At 41.1% G+C, this 21,377-nt stretch overlaps 2 protein-coding genes across 2 annotated transcripts; both read right to left on the bottom strand.

Annotated features, from left to right (window-relative positions):
- Positions 1–15,916: 15,916 nt before the first annotated feature.
- LOC106754321 lies at positions 15,917–17,389 on the bottom strand. Its single transcript, XM_014636332.1, has 2 exons — positions 16,745–17,389; positions 15,917–16,585 (listed from the first exon to the last, which is right to left on the bottom strand). Exons 1-2 carry the CDS (start codon positions 17,387–17,389, stop codon positions 15,917–15,919), a joined length of 1,314 nt encoding a protein of 437 aa, XP_014491818.1.
- A 1,688-nt stretch (positions 17,390–19,077) lies between these two features.
- On the bottom strand, positions 19,078–21,213 carry LOC106754319. The gene has a single exon (XM_014636330.1). It carries the CDS (start codon positions 21,211–21,213, stop codon positions 19,078–19,080), a length of 2,136 nt encoding a protein of 711 aa, XP_014491816.1.
- Between the last annotated feature and the right edge of the window lie 164 nt (positions 21,214–21,377).

Below are 21,377 nucleotides of genomic sequence, written 5' to 3'. Positions count from 1 at the left end.
TTTGCTATCTTCTCCAAGCCGAATTCGTCAACAGCTCGGCATAATAGATAGAAGGTTGCCTTGTCTTTAGCTCGAACAACCTTCAACGCGTTCAACTAGGTATTTGAATACCTGTTTGTGCTCGTCAGTTCCTCATACCCAGTGTCAACCACATCCCAGTTATCTTGGGAGCCGCGAGAAGGGCCTTTATATGCACCTTCCAGTTGTCATAGTTAACGTCTTTGGTAGACCTGCTATTTCTCTCAGGTGTTTACACTCAACTCACACACACAAAACTCTCAGTTGCTCCTCTCTCTCTGTAAGCACACACCGCGGCGTTCTCTCTTAAGCTTAGTAGGATCTCTTACTTTCACCTTACACACACTCTAATATCAATTTGTTGGCAACAAGAAGGTAAAAAGTTGACAGCTTTTTAAACTCTCTTTCTTTCTTGTGCATTCTTTCAAATGAATTGTTACAAGTATTTTTCAACAAAAGGTTTGTCTCTTCAAATGTCAGAGATAAATCATTATCCCTATTGAGTAAGTCTGCCACCTAAAACCATTAATACTAGGAATATCGAACAACAAGAAATAAATTTCCTAATTTAAGTTTTATAACATATCTCACATATCACCTTGACCTTGACATTGATGGCGAAGCCAATATTTAGAGATCGTGATAGTAAGGGATCAGAGTTCGCCAAGGAAAAGTTACTGGTCTGTTGTGCGTGAAATTGGTAAGACAAAGGCTGATGCTCGAATCAAACTTGGTTTGAAAGCATCTGAACTAGCAATTGTAAATCCCAATAAGCAAACAAAGGCTGGAAACAAGATAGGGTACCGTTTGTTCCCAGGAACAGTAGCTCACTCACTTTTGCTCACTGATGATTATCCACAAATAAGAGGTGCCCCCTTAACCAGGGTCTAATAGAATTATTTGAAAGCTCCTTATAAATCTATTATGAAAGGTAAATTCCTCTCTTAATATAGTCGTCAATGGAACATGCACACTTTTATTTCTTACAAATTTTTGAAACCATTTTAGTTACTATGTTTTTATCTTCCAGCACATAGTATTGTTGTTTTGAAGGCTGAAAGTGCATCTGATAAGGTTGAATGGATTAAGAAGATAAATAGTGTTAATTATACAAGCAAAAAGTGGAAAGATTAAGATCTCATCTAACAATGAGGCAATACTATTTTTATAATTTTTTCCAGCTCTTCCATTTCACGTTTCATGCATATTTTGGTTACTTGTTTTGGATAATGATATTTTAACAACTCTTTTTTAACAATATTTTTACAACAATACACGTGTCACAATTCTATTGGTCTGTTTAAATTTATTCTAAAAAAATATTTGAAACGGATCAATCACAAACTGCCACATATGCGTTATCAAAAAATTGTCAAAGAAAAGTTGTTAAAGAAACTTTTTCCACTTGTTTTATAGGCTGTTGTTGTTTGTCAAGTTAAATTATTTACATTAGCTGCGGTTGGAAAACTCCAACTATGTAACCTAACAATTACTGGAGTTTTGAAAATTCCAATAAATATCGACAATTTTGGGAACCTTAGTAAATATCGACGATTTTTCTGAAAAACCCTACAAGCAGCACAATTTTTCTAAACTTAGCAAGTTCCGGCGGTTTTCTGAAAAAATCTGACAAATAAAATAGGTTTTTTTAATAACTCATACAAATAATGACGGTATTTTGAAAATCACCGACAAAAAGTGACGATTTTTGAAAATTTCCACAAATAACGATGGTTTTTTGAAAAAATCTCACAAATATTATCAATGATGTTTTTCTTGACGATTTTTTCAACTGCGGAAAATGTATTTATCAGAGGTTAAAATTACCGATAATGAAAAAAAAAACCTAATAAAATCCCATGTAGTGATTAGCATTTTTAAATTATTATAATTAGAAAGAGGTGTAGAAATTAAGATATTTACGAAACTATTTTAGTTAAATAAAATTCGTACTCCATTAATTTAGTGAAGTGTTTTATCATTATTAATTTATATATGTACAAAAAACAAAACGAACTAATATTAATAAAAGAAAATTCTCATAGCCTTTGTATTAAGTTTATGAATAATAAATAATAATATATTACACAAACCCAGAATTTAAAAATTATAATTTCTTGATAGGACAAATAAAATATTTAAGAATTAAATATGTAGATAAAACCGATCTTATTTTTCTTATTTTTACACATTAAAATATATAGGTAAATTTGTTAATATAAAAAATATGTATAAAACACAACACGATTTAACAAACATTATATGTGTATAGAGAGAGACGTGCATGCGGAGAGAAGATCAGATTTTCGTAACAATTAATTAAAGTACGATGAATTGCACTTTCTCTTCTCAGTTTAAGTGCTTTGGAATATTTAAAAAAGAATATACCACTTTTTGAAACATATTAAAATAATCTAATTTTGTCATTAAATGCATTAGTTGGATGGAGACAAAGGAGTAATAGATTTGAGGGTAAATTCGTAAAATAAAATTAATATTTTATTGAAATATGAAAATAATTGTCCATTAAAAATCACATAAGCAATTTTGTCCTTAATTATTTTTATAGTCATTAGCATTTGCAAGTTAAAAAAGAGGAGTAGAAATTAAGATCTTCACAAAACTATTTTAGTAAAATAAAATTCCTAATCAATTATTTTTACTTAGCTGTTTTATCTTTATTTATTTATATATGTAAAAAAGAAAACTAACCCATATTAATAAAAGAAAATTCTCATATCACTTGTATTAAATTTTTGAATGATAAATAAGAATATATTACACACAACCCACAATTTAAAAAATATAATTCCCTGATAGGATATTTAAAATTTAAAATAATTAAATATATAGATAAATAAAGAGAGAGATAAGTGCATGCGGAGGAAAGATCACATGGTTTTCTACTAAACATAAAAAAAATTCGTAATAATTAAAGTACCATAAATTACATTTTCTCTTCTCAGTTTAAAGGCTTTGGATTATTTAGAAAAGAATACACCATTTTTTGATACAAATTTATTAAAATAACATATTTTGTGTCATTAAATGCATTATTTGGATTGTGATAAAAGGAGTAATTGATTTGAGCATATGTTAAAAATAATATTTGATTGAAATATGAAAAGCATTGTGAATTAAAATCACCTTATATGGTTAAAAATGCATTGTAACGGTGTAAGTACGTTTTATCTATTTTAAAAAAAATCGAAATAAAGAGATTCTAAATTAGAGGATCCACAATAAAGAAATTCCATGATGTCAACACAGAGAAAAGGAGTTATATGCTCAGTTGCTCTAACTATATTAATGTAAAAAATATAAAAATAAAATTATTTGGAAGTTTATGTTAGAAATAAAACATTACTACTATAAACTCTTCAGAATTTTTCTATATATAAAAGGAAATAGGATATAATTAACCCCTCTAAATATAGAATAAATTCTTTAAAATAGTGTCAACAGTTTTCAATACATGTGTACAAAAATTAATGAGGGAACATATTCTTATAAATGATTTCGTACCAATTATTTTGTNTATATAAACCCTTCGCCTCATATTTAATCATAATATCAACAACAAAGCTAAATTTATAGTTATATTCGTGTTGCTGTTCTGTTTCGGTAATGGCTAAGATTTCTTTCACTTTGATTTTCACTTTTACCCTAATCGTTACAGGTATATACAACAACTTTTCTATATTTTCTTATTATTATTATGAACATATCTCTATGTCTGTGTATCTGTGTGAAGAAGATATTTGTAATATTCCTTACACTTATTTTTCTTTCACTTCCTTTTACATTTTGATAGGTATTTCAAGAACAAGTGGAGCAATGCCAGAAAATCAGTGTATGCTAATATTGGATCCAAATGACTGCAACAACGCTGCGTGTCATAGCGATTGTCTGCAACAATATCACGGAAGTGGGCATTGCGTTGACATATATCCTCACAAATGTATTTGTGTATACGATTGCCCTCGTTAGAAGGACATCTCCTAATCTTTAATTTGGAATACCAAAGAATAAGAAAATAAAATGATTTCTATTTCCTACCTTTGTTCCTGAATTCAGATCAGTATTCAGACTTTAATAATAAAAGAGTTTAACAAAATCTGATTTGATTTAACTGCTACATTGGATACATAATCAATTCAAATTTGAGAACACCATACTTTTAATAATCCATTTAGTACAGAGAAAATAAATAAAATAGAAAAAGTAGAGAAACAGATATTAAGATTATTTGGTTGAAATGATTATTAAAATAAATATTAATATTTATGATTTTTAAATTGAAATTAATAAAATAAATATTATTATTTTATGCAAATGTAATTTATTGTTAACATTTAATTACTTTTTTATTACTAACAATATTTTATCATTTTATTTTATTTTTTTCATTATTCACAAATATTAATATTATTATCAATTATTTTGTAATACTGACTTAATTAAAAGAATCACGATTAAAGGATACAGTGCACACACACATACCCTTTTACAAAATATGTTGGTCTGGCCAAATTTTTGGTGTCCCAACTCTTTTAAAAATGGATCACGAGAACATATTTTCCAAAATTATATGTTAACATCACTATCTTTTATTACTTATTATCTTTTTTTATATCTTTAGGTTCAATAGTCTTATATGTATATTATACAATATTTGGGACGTATCACTCTTCATATTCATTACATTCAAAATTATTATCACATATTCTTACTCATTGATATAAGTATCAAAAAGTCTTCTGTGGATCGATCTTTCCTCTAATCACATGTGGATGTCGGTTCAAATTACTCTGCATTAGCAACATGACATCCAAGGAGTATATACCTGTTTAAGTGGATGAATCTCTTAAAGTGAAAAGAATTTTGATGATAACAAAACATTCATATATACTACAAAACAAGAAAGTCTTTAGTTAGATGAGAAACAAGAGACATGTTTCATTGATACATATAACTTAATGAAGAAATTGATTTTTTTTTGTTTCCATCAGTTTTTCAAAGGTTGATAAATTTTGTAGATACGTAAAAGATATGTGTTCTCTGCTTAATAAACATGTTTTTCATATCCAAATATATATTTTGCAAAAATGGTTTCATATGTTTAATCTTTGACATTTGAGGTTTATAAGTGTTTTTATAAGTTGGAAGTCTAGCACCGAGTATTGGCAAAAGGTATAGTTGGGCCGTTATAAATGACTATACCTGATGGACATGCGTGAAATTCTTGAGACATAAGGATGTTATAAAATATGTTCAAAATGACAAAAGACTTTAACAATTGATCTTGTTATAAATGATGTTGGTGAGAAATTTCAAACTGGAAATTTTTGTTAAGTGTTTAACACTAGTATAGTCAGGGAAAACAACAGCGGTTATTATCGTTTATAGATCGTAGTTTCGCAACCGAAACATATGCAGGCGAGGTAAAAAAGATAGGTAAAAAAGATAGGTTTTTTGCCTCGGTTCTGAACCGAGTCAAAAGGATTCAAATTATGAATCGGTTCTCTGTGAACCGAGGCCGGAAAGTGTTTTTAAATTTTTTAATCTTTTTAATCTCAACCGCTGAGATTGTTTCCTTGTTATGTTCTGTTTTTCTATGTTTTTTGCTTTCTCTTTTCCTTCTCTTTTTAATTTCTCTTTTTAATCTCAACCGAGTATAGAATTCTTGATCATGGCAAAAAATAAGCTCTTTATCATTGGCAACTAGAATATAAAGATAAAATACTGAAAAGGAAAACCATCCACATATGAAACTTACTATTGAGTTCTCACTATTCAATGGAAAGTATGAAGCCACAATCTTAACAAATAAAGTACATATAAATAGAACCTATGATTGTGTTGGAAAAAAGAAGGAAAGAAGATATGAATGACAAAAGGAAGAAAACAAAGGGAAACATAGTTTTGAGACCAAAAATAAACAATATGTACAGCCTTAGCCACAAAACCTTCTTGACACAAACCAAAGAGCCTTTCACTCTCTCTTTCAAACTCTTCTTGACACCAAAGCGCGTTCTCATAACCTTTCCTCTGATTATCACGAACTAGTGGCACCCAAACTCCAACCTGCACTAACAACCCAGATTTTTAAAACCTCAATCATCACCATCCCAAGACCTTTCCCAGCGAGAAATCAGAAGCCCCTAACGGAGGTGCAATCAGAGCTCTCCAATAGCCTTCAAATATGGATGTTGGCCAAGACGCAGGCAAAGACGCAGCTCGAGAGGACGATAGGGGAGAGAACGAAGATGGTGAGGGAGATTGAGGAGCTCAAGCACCAGAGAGACGTGTTTAACTGAAGGATCGAGTTCTGCAAGCAGAAGGACGCAATTGGAATGGTGGCTAGGCTCGCCGACACGCGTTACACCTTTCGCGAGTATATGGCGGAGGAGATCTGGTTGGCCACCGACAACTTCTTCCAGCAGCTGAGGTTGAAGTTTGGCGAAGATTGGAGCAATGTTTACCGGGGACGCTTCAACCACTCCACTGTTGCCATCAAGATGCTCCATTTCTTTCTCTCTTCTTTCCCAGCGAGCAATCAGAAGCTATAGAGCAAACTAAGAAGTAGAACTCCCAAATCCATTTCGTCATCCACCTGCAGAGAAACAGAACCAAAAACCCAAGGAAAAAAAACACAGATCCAGCGCCTAACCGCCACCACACTGCCGCCGCCGCTACGTCCTCGCTGCTCCATGAGAAAAGAGTTTCCGCCATCGCAGCATCGTCGCTGCTCTCTCGCCACACCGTCGCGCGCTTTCACCGCCATTGCACATCGTCGAGAAAAATGAGAAGAGGAAAGGTGCTAGGTTTTTTGGGAAAAGTTTGCTCTTTTGCGCTAGGTTTTCATGGCTTTAAGGAATAAGGGGTCCAAGCCCAAGATTTATTATGCCTCGGTCCATCTTCCAACTAAGGCAGTAGTATCTTTGTCACGTGAGGTTTATGCCTCAGTTTTACCTGCCAACCGAGGCAGTATTGTCTTTAGGCACCGATTTGCTTAACAACCGATGCATATAGTGTTTTAAAATTTACAAAACTGCCACCGCATTTTGAAATCGATTCCAGAAAAACCGAAACATAATGTGTGAGTTAAAAATGCAATTTTTACTAGTGTAAAAGCTTTGGAATTACTCATAATTTTTCACTCAAAGAACCCAACAACATAATGGTATTGAGGAAAGGAAAAATAAGGCTTTGCAAGAAATGGAAAGAACCATTTCAAATGGTAATTCCACATCTAAGTGCTTTTAAGCAAAGGCTATCAATAAGACTTGTTTACAAAACAAAGTTTACATAAAACTCATGAGCTTTTGTTGATGATATCAAATTAACATTACTTGACTAAGGAAACATCAATTTTTTAAACTTAGTAGTTAACAAATTAGATAGGGTTAAGTTAACTCTAAGTTGTATAGACAAGGGTTTCCTTTCATGCTTCCCATTAGTTTCTTTATATAGAACTTGATTTGGGTTTGGGTTTTGACTTTTCTATTGCTAAAGTCTATTTTTTGATAATGTAATATCTTCAAAATAATTAATATATTTGATCGGTTTTAAATATTTGGCAAATATTTTATGTTGATAATTTATAATATAATTAAATAAAAAATATTTAATAAATTACCAATAATTAAATTTTGTCCAATTTTTCAATTCAGCCTTTGCAATCACGTAGTTGAAATTTGTAAAGAAATCCTAATATATAAGTAGTTTCATTTTAGTCCCTCTTGTTTCACCAACTTTGATTATTTCAATAGACTTTGACTATTGGACCAGTTGTGATGACACTCATTTTCTTGAACGTTCTTTTGGTATTGTATTTGTGGACCAAGTTGCATGTCACGCTAATTATGCTATCAACTGAGTTCTTATGCTCTTATTCGAGCTCCCCTACTTCCAATCGTACTCCCCTACTTCCAACTTCCAACCGGGTTCCCATACTTCCAATCGGGCTCCCTTACTTCTCGTTGGGCTCCCCTGCTTTCAATCGGGCTCTTCTGCTTCCAATCGAGCTCCCTTACTTCTAATCGGGCTTCTCTGCTTGTAGGCTGGCTCCCTTGCTTCCATCCGGGTCTCTTGCTTCCAATTGACTCCTCTACTTCCAACCAAGCTCTCATGTTCTATTTGAGCTTCCATATCAACGTGTTCCCTTGTTCCATCTGAGCTCCCATGACCAACATATCTCCTTAATGTCGTTACTCTTAACTTAATGGATAAGACTTAATTCATACAATTTTAAGATTTAATGTATACACTTTTAAAATCAAGTATTAAACTGAAAAATCTCTTTAGGATCAAGAACACATTTAAGCTAAACTAAATCAAATGCATTAGTTGGATTGAGATAAAAGGAGTAATAGATTTCAGGATCAATTCGTAATAAAAAATTTATATTAAATATGAAAATAATTGTCAATTTAAAATCACCTTATAAGCAATTTTGTCATTAATTATTTTTATAGTTGTAGTGGAGGGGTTCGGTCTGACCGGTCGGTGAAGTCTGAGGAGTAGGCACAGCCCGGGGCCGGACGGTGTAGGGCAGTGTGGGGGTGAGGTTACGGGGGCATCGATGGGCCTTGATGGAGATGTAAAGGAAGGTGCAGCAAATTAATAAAATTAATGGTCAGTTACAAATGTACAGTCTATAAATAAGAATAGCAGGTCAGGTAAAGTTATCTTTTTCCTAATCTTAGTTGGCCCAACTAATTGATCTCTCATCTGACTTGGGCGTCGGAGTGTTCTCTCCACAGGGCCTCCCGGTTGATTCATGAAGGACATCAACAAGACGAACAGGTCGGACGATCGTAAGCTGGTTCAAGGGGTTAGTTCGGTCTCGGGCTCTAACACCGAAACAATAGTCATTAACATTTTTAACTTATTATAAAGAAGAGCAGAAATTAAGATCTTCACAAAACTATTTTAGTTAAATAGAATTCGTAGTAAATCATTTTTACTTAACTGTTTTATCTTTATTTATTTATATATAAAAAAACTAACCCATATTAATAAAAGAAAAATCTCATAGCCCTTGTATTAAATTTTTGAATGATAAATAAGAATATATTACGCACAACCCACAATTTAAAAATTATAATTCCCGGATAGGATATTTAAAATTTAAAATAATTAAATATGTAGATAAAGAAAGTGAGAGAGACGTGCATACGGAGGAAAAGATCACGTGGTTTTCCACTAAACATGAAAAGTTTTGGTAACAATTAAAGTACCATAAATTGCACTTCCTCTTGTCAGTTTAAGGGCTTTGGATATTTAGAAAAGAATATACCATTTTTTGAAACAAATTTATTAAAATAAGTTAAGTAACCTATTTTTTGGAGGAATTATTTGGATTGAGATAAAAGGAGTAATTGATTTAAGCATAAATTCGTAATAAAAAAAATTAGTTTTTGATTGAAATATGAAAAGAATCGTCAATTTAAAATCAACTTATTATATGGTTAAAAATGAATGGTATCGGTTTAAGTACGTTTTATCTATTTAAAAAAAAATGTTTTTCGAAATAAATAGATTCTAAATTAGAGGATCCACAATGGTTTTCCTTCATTAAAGATTCCACGATATGAACACAAAGAGAAAAGGAGTTATATGCTCAGTTGCTCTAACTATATTAATGTAAAAAATATAAAAATAAAACCATTTTGGAAGTTTATGTTAGAAATAAAATATTATTACTATACACTCTTGAGAGTTTTTCTATATTTAAAAGGAAATAGGATACATTTAACCCCTCTAAATATAGAATAAATTCTTTAAAATAGTGTCAACAGTTTTCAATACATGTGTACTACAAAAATTAATGAGGGAACGTATTCTTATAAATGATTTCGTACCAATTATTTTCTTTATATAAACCCTTCGCCTCATATTTAATCATAATATCAACAACAAACCTAAATTTATAGTTTATTCGTGTTGTTGTTCTGTTTCGGTGATGGCTAACATTTCTTTCATTTTGATATTCACTTTTACCCTAATCGTTACAGGTATATACAACAACTTTTCTATATTTTCTTATTATTATTATTATTATTATCAACATATCTCTATGTCTGTGTATCTGTGTGAAGAAGATATTTGTAATATTCCTTACACTTAATTTTCTTTCATTTCCTTTTACATTTTGATAGCTATGTCAAGAACAAGTGGAGTAATGCCAGAAAAACCGTGTATACTACTATTGAATCCAAATTTCTGCAACCTCAGTACGTGTCGTATGGATTGTGAGGAACAATATCACGGAACTGGGTATTGCGTTGACATATATCCTCACAAATGTGTTTGTGCATACGCTTGCTCTCGTTAGAAGGACATGTCATAATGTTTAATTTCGAATACGAAAGAATAAGAAAATAAAATGATGACTACTGTTACTTTATACTATTACCAGTTGAAGCTTTGGAGTAGTATGTATTTTAGGACAATGATATTTTAACAACTCTTTTACAACAGGATACGTGTCATTGTTTTATTGGTCTGTTTGAATTTATTCTAAAAAAATATTTGAAACAGACCCATCACAAACTGTCACGTATGCGTTGTCAAAAAAAAAGTTGTTAAAGAGATTTTTTCCATATTTTATTCTTCGACGAAGATATAGAAAAGTACTTAGCCAATGATTTCTAAGCATACAACGTCGAACAACAGAATTAATGGGGAAAATAAGTGTTCACAACCAGAAAGTACATGCATGGTTGCTTATATCCCTTAAGTGAAGTAAATTGTTATGATAACAAAACATTCATATATAGTACTAGACAAGAAAGTCTCTAGTCATTAGATGAGTAAAGGGGCATGTTTAATTGATACATATAACTTAAATGCTTAATGAACATATTATGCATATCAAAATATATATTTTGGAAAAATGGTTTCATATTGTTTAATATTTGACGTTTGAGGTTAATAAGTGTTTATATAAGTTGGAAGTCTAGCACCGAATCTTGGCAAAAGGTATGGTGTGGTTGGGTCATTGTAAATGAATACACCATATAGATATGTGTGAAATTCTTGAGATATAAGGATGAGTCTTGCAAGGACTTTAGTAAATTCATAAAATATGTCCAAAATGACAATAGACCTTAACAATTGTTTTTGTTAGAATTGATCTTGGTGGGAAATTTCAAACTGAAAATCTTTGCCAAGTGTTTGAAAGCTTTGGAATTAATCATAATTTTTTAGTAGAAGAACCCAACAACATAATGGTAATATGGAAAGGAAAAATAAGACTTTACAAGAAATGACAAAAACCATCTTAAATAGTAATTCTACACCTAAGCGCTTTTAAGCAAAGGCTATCTATAAGACTTGTTGTTTATAAACAGTTTATATAAAACGCATCGTTATCAAATTAACATTACTTGACTAAAGAAACATCACTATTTCCAAGTTACTAGTTAACAAATAAGATATGATTAAGTTAATTTTGAATCATATCTCAATTAATAAGAAATTGATTCTTGTAAAATCCTAGATGAAGAATTAATAAAATATAATGTATGTAATAAAATATAACCTAATGAAATTAATAAATAAGAATGTTATACAAAAATATAAATATAAATATATGAGTTTAATAACAATAAATCAAATAATAAATTAATATTAAAGCGAAATGGGCTTGAGAATAAAAGCCTCTGACCCAAATGCACTCTGGTTAATTCAACGAAAAGATAAGGCTTCGACTAGAAGCTTCAAAGTGTCGGAGGGTAGGTGAGGAAAGCTTTGCTCGAGGAGAAGAAGGTCTTCGACAAGCGAGAGAGCAAGGAAGAAGATCAGCTTCCCTGGGTAGATCTACAGCGAATCAAGCAAAGCTCTTCTCACAGATGAAGAGCCGAGAGAGATACGAAAGAGAAGATAGGAGAAGAAAGCAGAGATAAAAATCAAAACTGAAACTTGTATATTATGTGTGTGATGTATATTCTGTTCTTGTTCTGAAAATACAAAAGGCAACTCTATTTATAGAGTTTGAAAGGGATGAAAAGGAGCGTGAAACAGATGTTCCGGTATAGGGCCGAGATCCAAACCACTTACACAATTTCCTTTGTTCAATCTACTGTCCAAGTTCTCTCGCGTGCTCCCGTGCTCCAGACGCCCAGAGGGTACCTGCTAAAGGCACTCCGATGCTTAAGTCAGCTTATTTATCCAATCGGGTATCTTAGCTCAGAATTAAATGCATAATAAATGAACCTATCTACCTGTGACCTTTGACTCGTATTTATAGTGGTGGACATGGGCTTGGTATTAAGGTTACCTTAATTAAGGCCCAATTGTGGCCCAACCATCTAAAACACGAGATTACGCAAATCATTCTATGCTTACCTTAACCTTGATGATCGTGACCGTCCGACCATTGTGCCGACCGCACGCCTCCCCTTGGGTCTTACTCTACAGGTAGATCCTGCGTCAGCCCGTCCGGTTGTGGCGTCACCGGACAGCGGTCCTTAGCTGTCAATAATGGCGAAAAGTGGAATGATACAAAAGCTGTGGTGTTAGCTGTTGGGTCTGTTCGGGTCATCCATTTTCTACGGCCGGCTTTGCCTACGCCGGATAGCGCCGGATAGCAATGGTCGTCCGGCCTTTTCCTTGACCGTTCTCACGCTTGGGCTCTTGACGTACTGTCCGTCCGGTAGCGACCACGACCGGGCGGTGGTCCCTAGTACATCAGGCCCCCCAAGCCCTAGACACAAAGTCGTAGGGTTTATGAGCGGCGCCCGTCTGTACCGAAGCGTGTCGTGTCGTCCGTGGACCGGCGAGGGTGTTTTTGTGAATCGGGGCAGGGAAAATTTTGAGCGGGAATTTTGAAAATAGGGTGCCATGTGTTGGATTGGCAGTGGGGATGTTACGGGGGAGTGTAACAGTCACGCGATCTGGACCCTTGATGATGTTTGAAACGAACGGTGTGATGTGGTTGACAGTTACGAATGTTTCGGCTATAAATAGGAGTCATTTGACTGCGTCAGACTTACCTTTTACTCACTCTTTCCACAGCAACCGTTCGGTATTTCTTTCTTGAGCAGGTAAAAATAAATGGCAATTACCATATCATCTTCTGGTTCGGCGGGTGGGGATGGCGGGGACTCGTCAAGCGGAAGTGGGAGCGGAAGTTCGCGCAGCTCGGGGTCATCCTCGAGGGTGGAGCGGTCAGACGCCGGACAACCGGCAGACCGAATCATACACGGGACGACTCTCTATCTCCTGGAGGGAGGCGTGGAGCTTGAACCCATCCGTCCCACACCGGCCGGAGGGTGGCCAGCAATAAGGGAGTACGATTGGGCTCCGCACGACGTGGGAACCTATGAATCCGAGTTTCAGAACCGGGGAGTCCTCTTGGAGTGGGCCAACCAGTCTTTCATAGCTCGTGATGAGGCGGACGCCCAGCTTTTTCGGATGGGCGTGTGTTATCCCAATGAGCGGGTCTGTCACGGGAAAGGGACAAACTCCGAAGATTTCTTTTTCGTTTATACGTATCTTTTCCGTCGCATGATGGTGCGGATCCCATTCACTCGGTTCCAAGCCGCCGTCTTGAAGAGAATGAATGTCTCCCCCGCCCAGTTGCACCCGAACAGTTGGGCCTGTATTCAGGCGTTCATGGTGGTGTGTTCGGCTTTGGGCGTCGAGCTTTCGACATCTGTTTTCTTTCACTACTTCCATGTCCGGCCGGTTACGACGCGGGGTTGGGTGTCGCTGAGGTCCATTCAACAAGGCTTGTTCCAAAACTACGCGGATTCTTTCAAGGACTTTAAACATAAGTTCTTTAAAATAATAATAAAGGATAGCGGCCGGAAGGAGTTTGTGGATCCGTCCGGTGAGCCTTTATTTCCTTTTTACTGGACTGAGGAGCCGGCCCACATAAAGTCGGTGCCGGCATGTGATCTGACTCTGTCCGAGCGTGAAGCCGTAAGGCTTATTAACGATCTCCCCCGTCGTCTCCCCGCCCGCAAGCTGGTTGAATGCCTATGCCACGAGGATTTTATTAACGTGGCGTTTGGTACGATTTTATTGTTTTGTATCGTTATTTGTACGTTTTGTTCTGGCTGATTTTACTCTCGTTCGTTGCAGGCGCTATGTCATTCCCCGGTCCCCGCAAGACGAAGTATGTCCCCCCCACCCAGAAGAAAGACCCCCGCCCGGTTGCGGGTGGTGACGTGAAGGTTCCACCCCTGAAACCTACTTTCAAAGTCGTCCGCCGAGGGGCGAGTGTTGACCCCACTCTTGTGGGTATCCCGCTGACCGGCGTTGATCCCACTCCCGTGGGCATTCCGCTGACCGGCGCAACCGGGACCTCTGAGGCTGCACCTGTTAACCCTCCCGTTGGGTCGGCCCCCCGAGTGACCGTAGCCGACGTTGGGAAAACCGCGGCCGACACCGGAAAAACTGCGGCCGGTACCTCTGACCCATCCCGTGCCGACGCTTCTCGAAAGAAGAAAAAGAGGTCTAGGGAAGGTGAGAGATCTTCCTCTAAGAGAAGCAGGCGGGAGCGCACCCCTCAGCCTCTTCCCGGCGGTCTTATGGACCCAGCTTTCGGTGTTAGCGACCGGCTGGACTTCCGTATGAGCTCGGCGCAGCGGGAAATCGTAGAGCAGCTCTCGGAACAACAACTGCTTAAGGCTGCTTTGGAGCATAGTAGCCGGGGCTCCATGCTGATGTGGTATGCGGAAAAGTTTGCTGACCGCCGGGGGTTGGATGCTATTCAACGGGAGTTGATAGCCGAGAGGAAGGCGGCTGCGGAGGCGAAGGCGAGCTTGGAGTCGCTTACTTTTGAACATGCCAACTGTGAAACAGAGCGGGCGGGTCTACAGAAGAAGCTGGCGGATGCATGCGCTGAAGTGGAAACCCTTACCCAGAAGCTTAACGCTTTGGGGTTGAAATATGAGGCGGAGCAGGAAGAGAATAGCCGCCAGCGAGCCGCCTTGGCCGAGGCGAACAAAAAGGTCTCGTCCCGGGATGAAGAACTGGTTGAACTTCATGCTGAGAACATCCGCCTGCAAGGGGAACAACAACAAGTGGCGGATACTATCACGCGTCTAAACCAGGATATCCAACTGGAACATGAAGAAGGCTTTTTCAAAGCCATCCGCCAGGCCGCCTATTTTTTCAACTTTGACCCGACTTCTGTGGATTGGGACTTAGGGATGGATGTTCATAAGGGGAAGATGGTCCCCCTTTCGGAAATCCCCGGGGAGGAAGACGAAGCTCCGCCGGCTGACAATAGTTGATAGCTAGTTTTATTATCTTTTTTGGGTTGGGGGTTGTTATGTGTTTGGTGTTAACCGACAGGTTTTGGTCCAAACGCCTTTTGATTTCATAACTTACAAAGTATATGTTGTACAGCCCTCTTTTTGATAATGGAATTACTTGGTTTTCACGTTATGTTGCGTAATCTTTATTTTTGTTGAAGTAGTATAATTGCCCGGATGGCGATGATTTCTTTTATAAGGCTTGCCGTTGGCGGTCCTTTTACGGGACGCGTCGTGTTATCCGTGCGCGTTGCATGGGCGGTTGTGTTCCATTGGAACTCGTCGTTAACCGCTCGGTGCTATGGTTGGGTGGCAGTGGTTCCAAAGGAACTCGCCGTTCACAACCCGGCGATATGGTTGGGTGGCAGTGGTTCCAAAGGAACTCGTCGTTCACCACCCATCGACGTGGTCGGGTGGCAGTGGTTCTAAAGGAACTCGTCGTTCACCACCCATCGATGTGGTCGGGTGGCAGTGGTTCTAAAGGAACTCGCCGTTCACCACCCGATTGGAAGTGGCAGTGTCTTTTCCGGAGAAAAGATGTCGTTCACCACTTGGTCATCTTGCAACTATAAGAGGTAAACACTTGGGCTTCATTAACTCTCAAAAGTATTTACATCGTGAATTTAACTGAAATAAAACTTCAAGTGAGAGGCGTTCCAAGTATTTCGTAGAGGCCGACCGCCTGGGGCGGAAAGGCGGTAAGCTCCATTTTGTAAATCTTCTAGCACCCGAAATGGGCCGTCCCATTTCGCCGCAAATTTTCCGTGCGCCTGCTCTTTCCTGGCATCTCCAGTTTTTCTCCATACTAAATCGCCCTCTTGGAAATGCCTTGGTCGCACCTTAGTATTGTACCGCCGCTCCACCAACCGCCGACAGGCCTCCGCGTGCAACACGGCGCGATCCCGACGTTCTTCTACGGAGTCCAGCTCGACCCTCAATTCCTCCTCGTTTAGCTGCAAGTCCTGGATTTGCCTTCGTAGCGACGGTTCCCCCAGTTCCACCGGCAACATGGCGTCAGTCCCATAAGTTAAGTTGAACGGGGATTCCCCGGTAGTCCTGTGCGGGGAGCAACGGTACGCCCACAAGACCTCCAACAATTCATCTACCCAGGTTCCCTTTCTGTCGCCCAATCGCCTTTTAAGCTCGGCCACAATCGCCTTGTTAGCCGCCTCCGCTTGGCCGTTCGTCTGGGGGTGTTCAACCGAATTGGTGACATGCTTGATTCCTAGTCCTTGAAAGAACGATTCCAATTTTTTATCGATGAACTGCCGGCCATTATCAGTTACGACCGCCTGTGGGAGTCCGAACCGACATATTATTTTCCAGAAAAAACTCTGCACCTGGCGGGCGGTGATTGTGGCTAAGGGTTCTGCTTCTACCCACTTCGTGAAATAATCCACAGCAACGACTATAAATTTTTTCTAGGCTCGGCCAGGGGGAAAAGGGCCAACGATGTCCATCCCCCACTTGGCGAACGGCCATGGCGATACAATAGTTCGCAACTCAGCGGGGGGGGCATGCGGTATGTTTGCGTGGGCTTGGCACCGTTCGCACTTTGCTGTGAACGCTTTGGCGTCGCTCTCCATCGTGGGCCAATAATATCCGGCCCTGAGGGCCCTCGCCCGTAACATCCTCGCTCCCGTGTGCAGGCCGCAAATCCCATTGTGGAGTTCGTCCAACACATATGCTGCCTGGTCTGGACTTATGCATTTCAGCAAGGGGACAGAGAATCCTCTTCGGTACAGGTCGCCTCCTATAGTGACGTAGCGGGCCAGCCGTCTGGCCTCTGTCAGTCTCAAGCTAACCCCTTGATCCTGGTCCGCCATCAGCTTTATAATTTCGGCCCGCCAATCATTGTTGGCAGGTGCTCCCAACGCCATGCACTCCACCGACGGCTCCGTCAAGACTTGTCGGATGACAGTAGTCAGTTGCCCTTTCTCCCTACCGGTGCTAAGCTTCGATAGCATGTCCGCCCGGGAGTTCTCTTCTCGCGGGATGTGCTTGATAACGAAAGGTTGGAAATTCCTGGCCATTGTGCTAGCTTTGTGAAAATATCTCAACAGCTGGTCGTCTTTAACTTGGAATTCCCCCGTCATTTGTCCGACCACCAGCTGGGAGTCAGTTCTGCATGTGAGGGATCGGGCCCCCATGTCCAAGGCCAGGGCAAGTCCGGCGATCAGGGCCTCGTACTCGGCCTAGTTGTTAGAAGCCTTGAATTTGAATACGAGTGACTGTTCGATGAGGAAACCGCCTGGTCCCTCTAATACCACCCCAGCTCCGGCGTTCGCCCGTCCGGCCGCACCATCCACGTAAAGGCTCCACCCTTCAAAAGAGTGGGCTTGAGGCAACTCTAGTGCAAAGTCAGCCAAGTGCTGTCCCTTGACGGATCCTCGCGGCTCAAAGCGTAAGCCGAATTCCGACAACTCCACCGCCCAGCTCACCATCCTCCCAGCTATATCGGGTTTCCTCAGGATCTTGGATACGGGGTGGTCGGTTCTGACAACCACCTGATGACTCTGGAAATATGGGCGGAGCCTCCTTGACGCGTGGAGAAGAGCTAGAGCAACTTTCTCGACCAGCTGATATCGGGTCTCGGCTGGTTGAAGCACTCTACTAACGAAGTATATCAGGCGGGGTTCACTGGCGTCCTGGACCAAGGCCGCGCTGATAACTTCCTGAGATACCCCCAAGTATACTTGCAACTCGGAGTCCGGGAGGGGGCGATTCATTACAGGAGGGTTGGTTGACAAGCTTTTCACAGCGGCGAACGCTAGTTCGCATTCCGCATCCCAGCTTCCTGCTTCATCCCCCTTCTTCATCCTTTTTAGGATTGGTCGTATCCGGTCGGCCAGTTTTGGAATAAACCGGGCAAGAGCCGTCAACCGTCCGACCAGCCGCTGGATTTCCTTCAAGTTGACAGGACTCCGCATGTCAAGGATGGCCGAGCACTTGTCGGGATTGGCCTCTATCCCCTCTCGGTCAGCATGAACCCTAAAAATTTGCCAGCGGAGACACCAAAAGTACATTTGGCAGGGTTAAGACGCATATTATATCGGCGTACCTGTTGGAACACTTCCTCCAGGTCGTGCAGGTGGTCCCCGGGTGTTGCGGACCGGACGACCATGTCATCCACGTACACCTCCATGCACCGTCCGATCTGGTCCGCGAAGATCTTGTCCATTAACCTTTGGTACGTGGCACCGGCGTTCTTTAATCCGAACGGCATCACGTCATAACAATAGTTTCCCCGATTAGTGATAAACGCCGTCTTCTCCCGGTCGGCTTCGTGCATGGGTATCTGGTTGTACCCGGAATACACATCCAAGAAACTGAGTAAACGATGGTCGGACGCTCCATCTACCAGACTATCAATGTTCGGGAGCGGATGGGAATCTTTGGGACAAGCCTTGTTCAGATCTGTGTAGTCGGTGCACATGCGCCACTTCCCACTAGGCTTCTTCACCATTACCACGTTGGCAAGCCAAGTGGTATATGTCACTTCGCGGATGAACCCGGCCTCCTTCAGTTTCCTCACCTCCTCCTCTACCGCCCGTTCCTTCTCAGCGCCCATTCGGCGTTTCTTTTGGGCCACCGGTCGGGCCTCTCTAAAGAGGGCTAAACGATGTGTCATGATGGAGGGGTGTATCCCTGGCATATCGGCCGCGGTCCAGGCGAACAAATCCCTGTTCCGCCATAATATCCCCCTTAGGTCGTCCTCAAACGCAGGATCCAAGCCTCCTGCTATTGTAGTGACTTGATCCTCTCTTGACCCCGACTTGGCCGGCTACACCGTTCCGTGCGGCTCCATTCTATCCTCCGTTCCCACCCGTGGGTCCAGCTCAGCCATGGCCACCTCCGATCGTGGCACTTTTGCCCTTGGCACCCGAGGGTACATGCGTAATCCGGCAGCATAACATTCCCTCGCCGTTTTCTGATCGGCCCGCACCGTTATAATCCTCTTCCTCTCGTTGGGATACTTCAAAGTTAAATGGGGTGTGGACACAATGGCACCGAAAGAGTTAAGGCACGGGCGCCCCAACAGAACATTATATGAAGTGTTGGCATCCACCAGCAGATACCGAACCTTCTTCTCATCGCCATCCCTCCCCGTTCCTAGTCGGGTGCGAAGATCTACATACCCTTTGGTGTCCACCCGCTCTCCGGCAAAGCCCACAATCTGCTCGTGGAAAGGGACGATCAGTTCCTCCGAAAGGTCCATCTGCAAGAAAGTCTTCCAATAAAGGATATTGGCCGAGCTTCCTTGGTCTACTAGGAACTTCCCTACCTCATACCGGGCGATTTCCGCCGTGATAACCATCGGATCATCCTGCTCCAAATCAGGGGCGTGAAAGTCATCGTCCGTGAACGTTATCGGCGGCATAGATTTCCGGGTAGCTTGGACACTGTTTACTGAGCGCAATGCCCTCACATGGCGCTTCCGAGCGGAGGTTGACGGTCCCCCACCCGCGAACCCGCCCGATATCGTATTGATTCGACCGCGGATCGACCGATCACGATCACCACTGCGACTTCTACTTCTCCTCCTTCGGTTATCGTAACTTGATCGATTGTCCGTCCGCCGGAGTGGTCGGCTCGGACTCCGACCTTGATCTCTCCGGGAGGCGGGACTTGGCCCCCGCCCCCGCTGAGGTTCGGCGGGCGCCGTTTTGATGTATTGTTTCAGGTGCCCGGCGCGGATCAACTCTTCTATCTTGTCCCGCAAGGTCACACACTCCTCGGTGGTATGTCCCATGTTTTGGTGATATAAGCAATCCTTATTGCCATCAGCTCCGGCCGGCGTAGGCCGCTTCTTTAGGGGGGGAATTAGATTGACACTCAGTGCTTCCTGCAAGATACGAGCGGGAGGGGCGTTTAGTGGGGTATATTGTTGGAACTTGGGTCCTTGGGGGGCTTCCCGCGGCTTGAAACTCCCCGTTCGCGAGGACCCGTCAGGTTTCTTACCTTCAGCTTTTTCCTTCAACTCCTGGTTTTCCTTCTTGTAAGCTTGTTTCATCTCCTCCACCCTCATTTCATCTGCCGCCCGCTCTCTCAACTCCTCCATAGTCTTCGGTCTTTTCCGGCACACACTATCCTTAAAGGGACCTGGGCGAAGGGCGGGCATCACATATTGCAGGGCCAATTCAACGTTTAATCCCTTAACCCTTCGGACCATCTTCTGATAACGGTCCATGAATGCTTTCAATGTCTCATCTTTCCCCTGCCTAAGATTGGAAAGTTCAAAGACCGTGGGGTCTTCGGCCCGGCTACCAGCGAACTGTCGCCCAAACATCTCCTTCAGCCCCTCGAAACTCTGAATAGATCCCGCAGGCAAAGCATTAAACCATTCGAGTGCCTCACCCTCTAATGAAAGGGAGAAAGCCCGACACCAAATCGCCCTGTTGCCCGTTCGGAACGCCATCCGGGTGGAGAAGGCCTGAATATGATCATCAGGATCGGTTGTACCGTCATATATACTTAGTTGAGGGGGCACAAAGTGCTCTGAAATATGGACGTCCATGATGGCCCGTGTGAACGGTAACCCTTCAACTACCTCTTCCTCTTTTACCAGCGGCGCCCCTCCAACCGGTGCCGTGTTAACAGTGCCGGTTATTCTCTCCGTTCTCACCTGACTCCCCTCTAACTCCGTGTCCTCCAATTTCCAAGTCTTATCCGAGGCACTACTATGCTCGGCCGTTCCCTCCTGACCGTTCGAGTTCCTAAACTCATCCTCCTGTTGACGCTCTGACAGGTCCTTACCTTTCTCCCGGATTTCCCGTTCCCTAGCAATCCGAGCGGCACATTCCTCTCGCACGGCCGATAACTCTCGCTCATGTTGCCGCCTCATGTCCTCCATCTGTTGCCGCAAGGCTCTGATCGCCTCCGCCGGATCTTCAACGGTCGTATTCCTCGTGGTCACCATTGGGCTTAGACTCTCGGCCCCACGGTGGGCGCCAAAATGTTCCGGTATAGGGCCGAGATCCAAACCACCTACACAATTTCCTTTGTTCAATCTACTGTCCAAGTTCTCTCGCGTGCTCCCGTGCTCCAGACGCCCAGAGGGTACCTGCTAAAGGCACTCCGATG

Source organism: Vigna radiata, unplaced genomic scaffold (genome assembly GCF_000741045.1).
Source record: "Vigna radiata var. radiata cultivar VC1973A unplaced genomic scaffold, Vradiata_ver6 scaffold_290, whole genome shotgun sequence".
In the NCBI taxonomy this organism is placed as follows: domain Eukaryota; kingdom Viridiplantae; phylum Streptophyta; class Magnoliopsida; order Fabales; family Fabaceae; genus Vigna; species Vigna radiata.
Note: the sequence above shows the minus strand (reverse complement) of the source record. Positions and strands in the feature narration are given on the sequence as shown.